Source organism: Dermacentor andersoni, chromosome 2 (genome assembly GCF_023375885.2).
Source record: "Dermacentor andersoni chromosome 2, qqDerAnde1_hic_scaffold, whole genome shotgun sequence".
NCBI lineage: Eukaryota > Metazoa > Arthropoda > Arachnida > Ixodida > Ixodidae > Dermacentor > Dermacentor andersoni.
The window spans coordinates 169,701,005-169,716,224 of record NC_092815.1 but is presented as its reverse complement, the minus strand read 5'-3'; the positions used below and the strand labels follow the sequence as shown (position 1 = coordinate 169,716,224).

The window sequence follows — 15,220 nt, the reverse complement described above, 5'->3', positions numbered from 1 at the left end:
GATGACGCCATTTTCGAGATATGTGTTATCAAACTTGTGGTAACAAGGCGCAGTCGTTCCATTGACTTTTTCAACAAAACGCCCTTTTGTACATTGAAGCACAAAAGTAACTGGGCCCTCAATGTATTTCTTCGCAAAGATCAGGAATTAATATTTTGAAACTGGTGCCATCCTGAAAATTTGTTCCAACTGCATCCGCCTTGCGAGCTCCCCGGCTAGAATCTTTTAAATTGCAGTACATGCGCCCTGGGGTAAATAATGAGTTTTTGCTAATTATTCGGTTTTGCATTTGGATTTCTCGTGCCAGTAATGTCCACTTCTGCGAGTACACCAACTCTAGGGCTAGAATTGTGTTAAATGCCACAGGAGATTTGAAGAATTGCCTAAAATCTTCGCAGAAACACCCGGTATACAGTAACAAAAAGTTGTTTAGCGAAATGATGAAAAATCTTACGTCTTGCCATTAGCTTTATAATTTGCCGAGATTCGTTACTCAGCCAGAGAGAGAGAAAAAACAAAGAAAGAACAGGGAGGTTAATCAGAAAAAGTATAATTTGCTACCCTACACCGGGGAAAAGGGACACCCAAGATTTATCTTGGTTGTCAGTGAAGCTATGCAAAAAAGCAGCATTTTCATTCTGTAGTAGGTTTGTTTCTACAAATGTATTACATAACCTTGCTTTGAATAGAGGCAAATATGCATTGCTCAAAATAGGCATATGTTTCCTCCGTATGCATGTAGAAGTGATTTTGCTCCTTATCTTCTACGTGCGTACCTATTGCAGTCGGGACCGATAGCCAATGAAACTATTCTCAGAGCGTGGCCTATACGCGGTTGTGGGTGCCCTCTTTCTCTATACCGGACAAATATTAGGGAGTTGTCCTTCACTCGGGCACTATATTTTTCTGCATGACACTAAAGTTAGGCGGCTCATCCTTGCGGTATCCATAGCTTGGCAACGTAGTCTGCACTCGCACGCGGGTGCCAGCTACTCTGTGCGCTCACCGTCACCTCAATGCGGGACGTCTCAACGCGACTAATTAGGCATTTTCCTTCTGTCGTGGATGTGCGCAGATGCTCCCGTGTGCAAGTCCGGCCAGCGGCTGGTGTACGCGACGCGGCTGTCCAAGCTGCTGCAGGTGTCCTGCGAGGTGCAGGCGCAGCCGCCGGCCGTCACCTTCCGTTGGCGCTTCAACAACTCGCTCCATCAAAGCGCCAGGATGGACACGTACAGCTGGGAGGGCACACGGAGCGTGGCCCGTTACGCGGTGCGGTCGCACCAGGACTACGGCACCCTCTTGTGCTGGGCGCGAAACCAGGTCGGCGACCAGAGGCAGCCCTGCGTGTTCGTCGTGGTCCCGGCCGGTACGAGAACAAGAAATTATAAAAAAAATTTAGTTTTGTTTAGGGTAATGCGGAAGAATGACGAATTGATGTGCCGTTTCACGGCAGATTTGGCAAAGTGCAATAACAAATTCCGGCGACGGGATCACAGAAGCGACATAATTTGAACAATATTATGGAATGGCGAATGGGGTTGTGCAATAAACGCGTACGCCGGAATCTGCTCAGACGCTCTGACTGACCGCTGTTGACTGTAACTATTGTATGTAAATCTAAATCGATCTGCAAAAAGGCTCGTGTACTTAGAATCCATGTATCTCGAGTGGGTACTTGTCAAAACATGCCCGTTGCCCTCCACGGCTACTTCCCTGAGCACCTGTTTACATACTGGTGTCATAAAGCTGGTAAAATGTTCATCTAGAACGATTCGCTGCGGCTGAGTTGAAATCTGACATGGTCCATAAAGTCGTTTAGTCTTGGTACACTTGACAACATACCTAAGCTAAAAGGAGCCAGTGTCATAAAATGCCGTCCACTAACATATTTGCCTTGGAAATGTTACAGTACCGCCATAATAGCAATGCTGCACATCATTTTGTCAATGCTGAAACGCCGGCGTTCACAGATCACATCATCAGCGAAAACTCATCCAGATTACACAGGCATATATGACGGACAATGAACCACTGTGAGCATGTTGAACTACACCAGTGGACGTGAATATTCCTAATTATTTTTGTGATATCGAGCGCACCAAATGGCAGTTGATCTCCCTTACAGGTGCTCTTTGTGAGGAAGAGCTTGGATGTTTAAGAAACTTGCGTGAAGTTGTGCCTTCAGCAGAAAGTGTACCCTCCTCGAGACAGCCATTACGTTAGAGGAAACGTAACCCTTTCTGTGATTACCGCAGTGAACCAGCTCTCAAAATAGTACAAGTTTGGGCTTCTTGGTACATGATTGTCGTATTGAGTAGCGTAGAGTGAACATCGACACTAGAAGGACAGACAACAAGGAAAGGCGCTAACTCCCAACCAGTTTGATAGCTAGCGCCTTCTCGTTTTTTTTTTCTTTTGTCGTTAGAGCTACGCTACTCAAACGAGTACCTGCTCTCCCTGCAGTCTCTTAGAGAACGATCAGGAGAACGTTTTTGACTGCCGGTAACCGAAGCAGAATGCTCGGTCAACCTATACCATTGGCATAACAAAAATAAAAATAATCAAGAGGAATAGCGACATCAAGAACACCATCCATCTAGGAAAGCGAGGGCACAGAAATCTCCAGCCAACAACATGCTGGAAGTCAGGCCGACCTGTCTCGGTGCGTGATTCCAGCCGATCGCCTACAAAACAAACGAAAAATCACTATTGATCAAGCTTGTACAAAATCGCGCGGAAAGGTCTGACTTGTGATGAGAGGAAAACGGCGCGCTTTTTTCCCCCGAATGGATTCATCAAACGGCTAGCACTGTTTCAGCACATTCCGTCGAAGACATCATGCTAGAAGTCAGCAAGCGTATCGTCAAGTAGACATTTGCATCATCCATGCCTTCAGAGAACCATCAGAAATCCACTATATGAAATCGAAGGTGACGTGATTTGAACAATGAACAGGAAAGAATAGTACACTAGCGACATGTTCCTACTCACATGCTGAATAGGATGTTCATGTACTTAGTGTACACAAGGTACAAGTGTCAGAAACTCAAAGTGAATTATTCGAGAAAAGCAAGAAAACGTGGTGGAGATAAGCAGCTGTGCGCGTTAACTGTGTTTTAAAGGTTGTATTTCGACGGACTGTGTATTTTCATATGTATATGGGCCTGTTGAAGGTTGCATCTTGAAGGGGCAATCCAACTACTTTTCCACGCTAAGATAAACAATGAATGAAAATGATAGGCTGTTTGGAAAGGGAGTAATAAAATAACTATAAATATAGTAATGCTCTTGGGCGGTATTCACAGGAAGGTCGAAGCAAACCCATTGAGAATCACAAACATAAAATTCGGGTAGAAGGCCGTGACAGTCCGCCAAGAACAAATAAACAGCATTGCTGATCGTCGTCATGGGCCGCTCACATCCCAGTTGAAGTAAGCAGAGTGTATAATACAACATGTACATCTTACACGGCAAGCTAACACATTCTATGATATCTCGCACGCAGACACACTGCCATGCAGCGCTCCATTGCAGCGCAGGAATTTGCACCTGGGGAATTAAGTGATTATATTGGTTCATTCGGGATAATTAAAACTGCGATATAATCCTACGTAGTCAAAGCAACGGGGTTTTGTTGGGAACACGCGCACTTGGAACACGCACACTTCCCTTAACAATTTGCTGCGATGATGCTGCCATACTCCGATACTGTATAGCGACACCTTTCCATTATGTGATTAACATTTTTAATTAGTAATTACAGATGTGACTTCAGAATAATATTAGTTGATTTCTGCGTTGCTTTAAAGGAGTTTCATTTTCTCGTATATTGGTAAAGTAGAGAAGCAGGAGACAATATTAGCTGCCACAAAAAAAAATTGCGGAATAACTGAAATAACGGAAATTGATGTGAATTCGCGTTTGAAAGACGTAATAAACCACAGCCTGTCCGAAATAAGCGGAATACAAGGAGGTGCTTCACATCCATCACGTCAAATGCACAATCATGCTATAACCGATGGACTTAGGATAAATGAAAGTAATTGCGCTATGACAGGGATTGCAATAGCGCAGGATTTATCACACACACACGCACACGCACGCACGCACGCACGCACACACACACACACACACACACACACACACACACACACACACGCACACGCACACGCGCACACACACACACACACACACACACACACACACACACACACACACACACGCACACTCACACGCACACGCACACGCACACGCGCACGCGCACACACACACACACACACACACACACACACACACACACACACACACACACACACACGCACACGCGCACGCGCACGCACGCGCACGCACGCACGCACGCACGCACGCAAGTGTGGAACAATGCACACCATGGCTTTAAGCGGATAACCTTTTATCATATGGCATCCATATGGTAGTCATGTGGTATCCACGTCAGATAAAGTGGCCGAATTTCTTTGATATAGCTCTCTATTCCTGCACAGACACAGACATATATTGCTGCCAATTTTACACTAACACTTCTACATAGAATTGTGAATGTTGCCATGCGACCACCATTATTGTTAGGCACGAAATATTACGAGCACAGTGCGAACGCGAAGCGGTGCTTAGTGTTTCAGTGTCATTCCATATGCACAATTCAGAACAGTTGGGGACAAGTTCTGCAGCATTTGAGAAAACTTAATATATGACTTTACGGCGAATTGTTGCATATGTTGTGCTGATAGTTTGCGAAAACAGAGTAATACAGATGGAGGAATATTTTGTGTAATGCGTCAACAATTTTACCATGCGCTCAAAACAAGGCTTGCTATGTTTGTCCGTCCTCCCATCTGTCATTTTCATTACACCGCCGTCATATGGACGTCGTCAAGACAACTAGGCATCTCACCACCACCACTCCTATGTATCATCATCAGCCTCACCACATGGTAAACAAAACAACGACAAAACAACAACAGCAACAAACTTCCGTATCGCCGTGAACGGATACCGAGCTCGCTTCTCTGCGGTAATGAGCTGTTGGCGTCTAAACGCTCTAAACACTGAGCTATCTCCCAATTTTTGGACGTGGTGGTTAAGGTAGGGTATTTACCGTATGCATCGCAGACTCTGAGTGTGGTCTTTGGAAAGGAGAAGCTGTCTTAACGCTAAAAACTACAGAGGTTTGCTTGGCATACGGCTTGGAATTCTGTACTGGAGGTGTTCGATAGGAAAAGTGATAACATAATGATCGAAAAAACAGAGCATACAGATGCCACATAAGCTAATGGACATGTACATACACGATGAAGCAATAATTATTTTCTGTATTGTGCAAGAGCAAGAGCAGGAAGCATGGTGACGAAGTAAAGCTAGGGTTGTAGTAATAATAATCGATTTCATTTTTATCCTGTTTTGCTTCGTCGCGAGCTCAGACATGCATCCGACACCACGGACACCGCTGCATTATTGTTACCAATGGAATAGGCCACTTTGCGTGACACTTGAGAAAAGTGAAAGATGAACAGAATGGAATGTTTTAACATAGAAGCTAATTTTTCCACATATAAAGTAGAAAACAATGTCCTTCCGTTCGTCTTCGTCACAGTTGCTATCAGCATCGCTGCCATGCCATTGATTTCATAATCATTCTTGCCACAGCTGTACCATCATCACTGTCCTCGTTTTCATGCCCACATCGTCATCGTCATTACTGTGGTCACCGTTGCAATAGTTCAAAAGGTAACTTACGTGGTTTTACGTGCCGAAACGACGATGTGTTTATGAGGCACGCCATAGTGGGGGACTCCGGAATTATTCGTAGCACCTCGGATTCTTTACCGTGCACCTGAGTCGAAGTACACGGGTGTTTTCTGCTTTAGTCCCCATCGAAATACGGCCGCCATGGCCGGGATGCGATCCCGCGTCCACGTGCTTAGCAGCCCAGCACCATAGCCACTAAGCAATAGCGGCGGTTGGCTGCAATAGTTGTATCTTTGTTGTCATGCTGTATTGTGTTGTTGCTTTCATCGACTATGCCATATATGTCACGCTGTACTCGTGGTCATACCGCCATCGTCATCGTAGTCTTGCCATCGACATCACGGTCGAATGGGTCACATGTGGTTTTCATGCTGCCGCCATTGTCGTGTAGTCGCATACAGTTGAGGCACACTGCGCAGCCGTGCCGGACCCTTGTCGAAATTTGGAAGCGTTGTAGGGCGTCAGCTGAGTAAATTCTCTCCTTGTAACTGAGTTCAGCGCAGGTGGATTCGCCAATGTCTTCTGAATATTTCTCGCCTTTATCTTTGGCATCCACGAGTTGACTATTGAGAGGGTAAATGATGTGAGAGCTCCGTGAGCCATGTCGATTAGATTGGGTATTTAATGTATTTCTTCAGTTGCACAAGAATGCTGTGTTTAATGTATTATTCTCAATACGTAGTCAATGATGTTGTCCTCAGTAAAATGAAGATAAACAGTGTAGATTTGTTGGTAGGCGGAGTAGTAACCCCCTCTGGCTTTATGTAGATGTCAAACTCCTCTTTGGTTCTTTGCGCACCCGATTTGTGTTTTTCCGCTGAGGAAAATTATGCGGAAAGCGCATAAAGACGGTAAAATAGTGCGCACAACTCCTTAAACGTATTGCTGATCGATTGTGCAGATTTACTACTTCGATAAAAAAGATTTACGGGTTGTAGAAAACCAGTAATTAAGCAGATAATAATTACCGAGGGGTCATATTACCTCTATTGCATCCCATGATTACTTCAAACCCATATTCAGAAATTCCTGGGGAAGAATTTTCCCCGACGATTGTCCTCATGCTTTCGCTGTAAACTCTTCTCCCTTTTCCGCCTCGCGCTCTCTTTGCCATCGTCATCTTTCATCCTGGGCTGCGTTCTGCGTTCGCTCTCTTTTTTATCCTTCGGTGGTTGCGCATGCCTCCTGCGACACTGCGCTTTCCTCCTCACTCTTTAGTCCTTTTCTCCCCTTCGGCTTTCCACACCATGTTTCTGATGTATTCTTCTGCAAGGGGCCAAGCATTTTACAGCGAAGCGGGCAGCCTCTTGTTGGCCGGAATATTTCGTGGCATGCTGACTGAAAAAACGGCAGCTGGAAAAGGGGCTTGTGTTTGAGTTTCCGCCTAAAATAATTTGTTTTATCGCATATTATTTATTTATTATTTATTTATTAATACTGTCAACCCACAATGGGCCATGACAGGAGTGATACAAGTACAGAAAGAACGTGGAAAGTGTTACATTCCTTGGCAGGCAGTGGAACATCATACATCAATGTTGATCTTTTAGGTACAAGAATATTCTTTCAGATGGAAACTTAGAGAAAACAGCAGGTACTAGGTCTACAAGATCGATAAAGTCTGTTGTACACAAGGACATTCAAAGTGGCATACAAAGGTGATGCATAGAAAGACATAAAAAAATTACAATCCGATGCTATCATGCCTGTAGGTTGTGTGCAAGTCGTACTGGAGGAGTTATGTGACACTGTTTACTTTGAGAAATTCGATTGGTTGAATAATGCGGTTTCACCAAGCGAGGGTTACCAGAAGGAGGGCGGACCTCCAAAGGGAGCAGAAAAAGGCCTTTGTCTTTCAGTTTCCGTGTAATGAAATTGTCTTCTCGTAGATTGGTTTTACACTACGAAGCTATAATTTCTGCACATTGTGCTTAAGTCGTACGTTATGCGTTTTCTAAAGCAATTTCCTCAAAACATTAATCTAATTGAATAAGGCACTTGCGCTTGGCGGACAGCATAGAGGAATGAAGATGTATGGCGCACTGGCGCACACGTGCACGTGCGCATGACGTACGCCGCTTGTGATCGCGGAGCCTGTGTAACGTTGTCTAACGTCCGCACCTGCGTCGCTGTACAACATCCACTTTCACAAGGTGCGACGGAGGCGTATTTTTCTTGTCCTTTAGTATCTACAGTCATTACGAAAAATTCTGGTATGTGTTCCCTATTGCAGCTTACTGTTGGAATGAAATTACTACCTTCATTTCCATTTGTAGAGCTTATTTGTTCACTTGTGCATTGGCAGTGAAATACGGAGCCAAGCTAGCACTTTTACGTGCACGTTGTAAGAGCACGCTTTGAAAATGAGTTTCCTTCCCTATTTTCAGGGTCAGAGTTCCTAGTCTCCAACGAAGGCCTCATCGCCATGCTCATCTGCCTGCTGTTTGTGCTCATCATACTAGTCGTCTCCATATACTTCCTAATAAAGTGGAGAAGACGAAAACTAAGCAAGGATGGTGAGTGACAATTATGTTAATCGTATCCGAGTGCTAAAAAAGTAATGAAGGAGGGGGAATGCTAGCATACAGAATGACCACATTTAAACACCATGTCTGGTAGAGGAATAAATGAAAAAAATGGCTGCAAGAACCCCTTAATAGGACTTTACAAATAGCGCGTAAGCATTCTTTCCAGTCGCTCATCTTGCACACATAAATTTCTTATAATTGCCCTTATTTATCTTGAATAAGCTAATGTGATGTAATCCTAATTATTTTCAGTTAGGCGTAAGTGATCTTAACTACCCCGCACGATATTATGACCTTTCATAATCTTGATTGGGCTTTAGCTATGTAATTTTAAATAATATTAGTTCTGCTTAAGTCATATTATTACCCTTCAATACTCCTGATTTTCCTTAAAAATGTAATGCTAGTCAACTGATATTAGGTTTAGTTAATGCTAAGTACCCTTAAAAACCTTGATTAGACCTAATTATTTCACACTTATATCGGTGGACAATCAGGGTTACAAAATGAGTGCCAAGAGAAGGGAAGCGCAGTCAAGGACGGCAGATGAGTAGGTGGGCTGATGGATAGATGGATGAATAACTTTCTTGAGGTCCGTCGGAGCGCGCGATTAGTGCGCAGCGGGCCACTCCCACGTCGGGACAGAATGGTCATGCCCCTCCGCCACGTCGCGGGCCCGATGGACACCCTAGAGCTGTGATTCAAGGTCCGAGCTGCGTAGAGCTCGGTCCCACTCTTCCTTGGTGGTCCTGGCCCCCCGTTCCAGGGGGCAACCCCAAAGCATGTGAGCAAGGCTAGCTATATTCTTAGAGTAGCAACACGCATTGTGAGGGTGTGCGTCCGGAAAAATTTTGTGCAGGAAGGCCGGGCGTGGGTAGGTGTCCGTCTGAAGCCACCTGTACGTGACTTGTGTTTTATTGAGTGCTTTGTGCGGTGGCGGCATGGTTCTCTTGACTAACTTATAATGCTGGGTGAGATCGTTGTAAGCGACGAGTGGGTCGCGGTCGCTCACCCATCCCGCCGAGAGGGAGTGCGATGCCGCACGAGTTAGGTGTCGTGCGGCCTCGTATGCCGTCTCGTTGAGGTTAGGGAGCGGCCCCTCCAATGGTCCCATGTGTCCCGGGAACCAATTGATGTAGTGTGGGGTGAGGTGTTGAGAACCAAGTACTCTGCCGAGGGCCGGGGATATGCTCCCTGTTTCGAAGGACAGAATTGCCCTTTTGGAATCGCAGTATACTAAGCTTTTATCGTCTTCTAGGATTGCAAGGCTGATGGCCGCCTGTTCGGCCACCCCAGGACAATCAGTGCGGACCGTGCACGTGTTGATGACCGTGCCATCTTCGTTGACCACCGCTGCTACACAGACTCGTCTGCCAGGATATTTGGCTGAGTCCGTAAAGCAGCATGCTTTCCTGTAGGCGGCTGCCTGTCAGAGGAGTGCTTTGGCTCGAGCAAGTCTTCTGTCGATGTTGTGCTCTGGGTTCATATTCCTGGGCAGAGGGGCTGCCCTGACCTTTTTCCTCTGGTCGGGTGTAAGCCCGTGCCTGTTACACTCGAGGTGCGACGCCGATTTCTCGTAGGATCCACCTGCCCGGAGGTGTGCCGGACAGCCTGGTGATCTTTGCCCGTTCCTGTGCCTCGGCAATCTCGCTAAGCGTGTTGTACATGCCTAATGCGTCCTGCACCTCTGTGCTCGTGTGCATGGGTAGACCCATGGCTCTCTTGGCGACCTTACGTAGGAACGTTTCAAGGTTGTCTCTCTCCACTTAGGACCAATTGTGCATGGCCACGATGTACACGAAGTGACTGATTATGAAGGCCTGTGCCCGTCTAAGCAGGATGTCATTCTTGAGCCCGTGATGCCGGTTGGCCACTCGTCTCAGTAGGCATGTGCGTTCTCGGCCTTCGTGGTGAGCTTAGCGACTGCGATGAGGTTCGAGCCTTTCGCCTCTATTGTCATGCCCAACATCTTGATGTGACCGACCACCGGAATCGTGTTGCCTTAAGCGGTGTACAGACGGACGCATGGGTCGGCGCCAGTGTCCCATTCCTTCAGTTTTGGCCCTCGTCTCTTGTGTCTATATAGCGGCAGCTCAGACTTGCTCGGCGAGTACCGCAGGACTGTTGGTTTGAGATACTCCTCAGTGGTTCGGATCGCATTTTGTAAAGTGTGCTCGATTTGTCATTCGCTCCCCTTTGCCACCCACATGGTCACGTCATCTGCATTGGTGGTATGCTGGAGGTTCTCAGTTCGAGTCAGTTGCCTGGACAGTCCTATCATAGCTTGGTTGAAGAGGGTAGGGAATATCACCGAACCTAGCGGGGTACCCCTGTCGCCTAAGTACGACTGGCTCCGGCTGCAGGGACCCGACTCGTAGCGAGGCCTGCCATGCCCTCAGGAAGTCACGGATGTAGTAATGGAGACGTTGACGAAGTCCAAGTGTTGCTATTTATTGTAGAATAAAGGAGTGCCGTATGTTATCGAATTCCTTTTCCAGGTCTAGGCCTAGAATAGCCTTGACGCCTCTTGTTGTGATGTCTAGTATCTGGCTTTTGACTAGCTTCATAGCGTGTTGCGTCGCCAGCCCCTGATGAAACCCAATCGTGTTGTGAGCATATATCTCGTTCTCTTCCAGGTAAGGCTTCATACGGTTAAGCACCGCACGCTCCATGGTCGTACCTACGCACGACGTAAGCGAGATTGGGCGCAGATTTTCCACGCTGAGAGGTTTGCCGGGTTTTGGTATTAAGACGGTTTTGGCGGTCTTCCATTCTATGGGAACTTTGCCTGAAAGCCACGTCTCATTAACTATCGCAGTGAGCTGTTCCACGCCGCTCTCGTCCAGATTGTGGAGGGCCTCGCTGGTGTTATTATCCGGCCCCGGTGCGGATCAGCAGTTCAGACCTCTGAGCGCTTGTAGGATCTCTTCCGTGATGAATTTGGCATCAAGCTCCGCGTTAGGTCGACCCGAGTATTGGGAGGTCGCGTCCTCGGTAGCTGCCGCATCCGCCACGGGAAATCACTTGGCCGTCAGTCTTGTTACGAGCTAGTCGGGTGTTTCGGTCTTGCATGCCTCGTATAAGAGCTTGCTCATCGCGTCCCTCCGCGAGGTCTTGGCGTTCGCGCCGTCCAAGAGGTGTTTGAGAAGGTTCCAACAGCCGCCTTTCCGCACCTGCCCGTCAGTAATGTTGCAGATCGCGTCCCATTTCTGCCTAGCCAGTGTGGAGCAGTGCTGTTCGATGCTCCGGTTTAGCTCCGCAATCTTCTTCCGCAGCCGACGGTTCAGGCGTTGGCCTTTTCATCTTTGCAGTAATGATTGCTTGGCTTCTAGCATGCGGGCGATACTACTGTCCCCCTTCTCAGTTTCCAGGTCGGTGGTGATCGTTCGCGTTGCTGCCTCGAGATCCGTCTGGAGTTGCGTCATCCACCCGTGTAGAGATGCGTTTGCGTCCTCCACTGACCTACCAGTCCTCAGCTCTCTGAACTTGTCCTAGTCCACACGCTTGAATTCCTATTCCTCGGTCCTGTGCGAGCCTACCATCATCGCTGTGATGTAGTGGTTGCTGCCCAGATTCACTCCTGTGTTAGACCACGACGCTCGAGTAATGTTCTTGGTGAAGGCGAGGTCGGGCGTGGTGTCCCAGCTGGTGGAATTTGCCCGTCTTTTTGTATCGGGTCGGTTATGAGCTCGAGGTCTGCCTCGATGCTGATTGGCTGATGAAATTAAGAAATTCGGAGACGCTAGCTGGAATTGGTTGGCGCAGGACAGGGGTAATTGGAGATCGCAGGGTGAGGGGTTCGTCCTGCAGTGGACATAAGATATGCTGATGATGACGATGATGACTGTTCATTAGGCAGGTGAGTTTAACCTAATTTATTTCAACAAGCCGCACTATTATGAATTACCTTGAATAATCTCCATTATACTTCCTTACACTTCAATAACCCTAACAAGTATTTTTCGCATTTGTTAATTTCATAGTAATTAACCTTATTTGTCTTTTATTAACCTTATTTATTCCTAATGCCTCTTCAGTACTCGCTACGTATAGTCATAATCATAAATCTCAGTGTAGTCATACGCACGCATAAGACATTCTCATATATATGTGTATTACAAATAAGTTGAGAAAGCAAGAATACTTGTACAAAATAAACGATAATAAGATTAGGAAAGTAGAAAGCTGCAAATACTTGGGGATAACTTTAACTTCAAGTCTATCCCGGGTGCCTCACATAGACAATATAACCTGTGCAACCCGAAAAAGATTAGGATTTCTAAAGTTTAAATTAGGTCACTCCACATCCTCATTAAGATTAAAAGCCTATAAAACGTACGTTAAGCCTCTCTTAGAATATTCGAGTATCGTTTGGGATCCTCACACAGTGGTAGGTATTGAAAAACTAGAAAGAATTCAAAGGTTAACCGCGCGCTTCATTTATAAGCGCTTCAAACGACGTGATTCTCCAACGAGTATGCTGGAAGCCGCAAACTTGGAACCACTAACTGATAGAAGAAAAACTGCCAGATTAAATTTCTTTCGCCAGCTTTATTACGGGAAACTAGGAATACAACCGCATGACGATATAATAAAGGACACATCTCGAATTTCCCGCCACAAAGACAGCCAGTATTTAAAGCCGATCTTTGCACGAACAAACCTTTTCAAAAACTCATTTTTTCCGAAAACAATCAATGATTGGAATGCCCTTCCTGGAAATTCCCACTGGTTACAGCCACCCACTTGATGAATCTTGTTGACTGTAACCCTTGTATATGTATGTATGTTTGCTTATTTTTGTATCTGCTCACGTAGCCCCCTCCTGCTTGGAAAGATGTCCGCCGTATTGTGAAAATAAATAAAATATATGTGTACCACTGTAGAGCATCATGTTACGCGTTACAGACAGACGGACACAGAGATTTCCAATGGAAGTCGTCCTTGAATACCTATGCAATAACTTTGTTGCTGAATAAAACCGAGAACTACGACAAATAATGTAATTTCACTGCGATATCAATTACATGGACATTCCAGACGCATTTCTGCCGCCGTCATCGTCAGCGGCATCACTGTCACCGTGGTGTCCCGTATAAATTCCTAGAGCGACAACATCGCCGCCGGGCGCCGTATGCTCTGCGTCGGAACGAAAGCCTGCGAGGGCGAGTGAACGATGGCGGCTCAATCTCTTGTGCACGAGGAATAAAAGGGAGGAGAAAGAGCGCCGTCTACCGTCGCGCGCAAGGTACCGGGGAGAGGGTAGGAAGTGGGGGGGGGGGGGGGAGGGCTCTGTCCCGGTGGCTGCTGTGTATGGCGCGGCTGCGCGGGACTATCTTGAAAGAGATCTGCGATGACTATAGTCTTGATGTGCCGCTGTAACATAGATTTCGTCGGTGCTATATTATGGCTGGTTAATCCTCGTTGAAGTAAGAGGCAGCATGACGGTCAATTCACTCGCCGCCGCTTCCGCGCATGCTCACTGCAGCATCTAGACAGCGAGTTTCAGCGGTCATCGAGTGAGATATGTTCATGTTTGCGTGTGCGCATGTGCATGCTTGTTAATTTACATAGTAAGCGAATAATTACAAGCTTATGCGGCTGATAAAACTACTATCCTCACTTTCTATAGCTGTGGGTCGCATAGCTGTGATAGCAATCGATGCTTCTACTTTCGGGAGGAGCTGCTACCGTGTATGCTTATACATAAGGCCTTCATAGTTAAAGTATTTATCATTGTATAAAACGCCTATGCTGGTTACATAAGCACTGCTGGCACAGGAGGCTTTGGGTTTTCAGGATGACAAAATATTCGCGAAGAAGTACAGTCAACCAATACATGTGGAAGAAATGTTGGTAAACTTGGTAATGTCGCAATTGTGAAAGCGTTGAACTTAGAAATTCAGAAATAATAGTATTCTAAGATAACTCTTTTTGGATGGCATTTCCAGACCGCCTTTGACCCAAGATTATCGTCATCAACATTGACACTCAGTGTGCTAGCTTCTTATACGTCGGTGGGAGTCTCAAAACAAATACGATCTCCCCTCGTAAGGCAGCCGATTCCTAATAGCCCGCCCATATAGAATCGGTGGACGGGGGGAGGTGAGATCGTAACAGCTGCCCCTCTGTGTTCGAGGGGCAAAAGCAGATTTCCGCTGTTCCTCACAAGCAGCCGCTTCACATGGGGAGTTGCTATTTGGGTCCGCATTGCCCTCTCTAGACGCCAGAGTTGCGTATTCAGTGTGAAATTCGACTGTGAATATCTCAGCACAGATGTGGCGTGGAAATATATAATCGAATAAAGTCGTTTGAACATACAATTATCTTCAAGGTTCTAATTAAACATAGGCCATAATCACGGTCGACAGAAACATAGCTAGCAAATTTTTGGCACTTGTATGGCTGGAAGGGCTTTTGATAACTCAAAAAGGAATAGAACATTACGCATTAGCTATTTGTATTCAAAAATGAATATTTTGGTGTTTTCGACTATCGGAACCAGCCAAACATTTCGCAACAACTGAACGTCAATGTCGGGTTACTGTTCTTCGTCTACTAACAAACTGTCGCAAGTTATTAGAAATACAGCAGCGTTAAAGGCCTTCGAAACAATGGAAAAGGAATGGGTAATGCTAGTTTGCTTCCTGTTTCGCAACCGAACCCCACACTACAACCTGTTATTTTTGCCTGTATTCTGTGATTTAGTGTTTCTTGCAGTTTAGTCACATAGCAGTTTTATCACCTATGCTACAACCCGTGATGGTTTCCGTGCAATGGGTCATCTTCAATGTGTTTAACGTACACAGCAGTTTTCCTTTTCTTGTTCCACAACTTCCGATGCTCTTTCAACAACCATTTATTTAGCCTTCTTGGAAAACTAGTCATACAGGAGACATTAATTCTTGAAAAACCTTGTATGCAAC

The 15,220-nt window shown here is 46.1% G+C and overlaps 1 protein-coding gene across 1 annotated transcript in view; it reads left to right on the top strand.

The window, feature by feature from the left end:
• The window catches only part of LOC126540463 (neural cell adhesion molecule 2-like), a 196,130-nt gene that overhangs the window by 174,581 nt on the left and 6,329 nt on the right, over positions 1-15,220 (top strand). The window contains exons 8-9 of the mRNA XM_050187281.2: positions 1,076-1,366; positions 8,154-8,282. Of these exons, the coding sequence (XP_050043238.1) occupies positions 1,076-1,366; positions 8,154-8,282 (420 nt within the window). The remainder of the gene's footprint in view (positions 1-1,075; positions 1,367-8,153; positions 8,283-15,220) is intronic.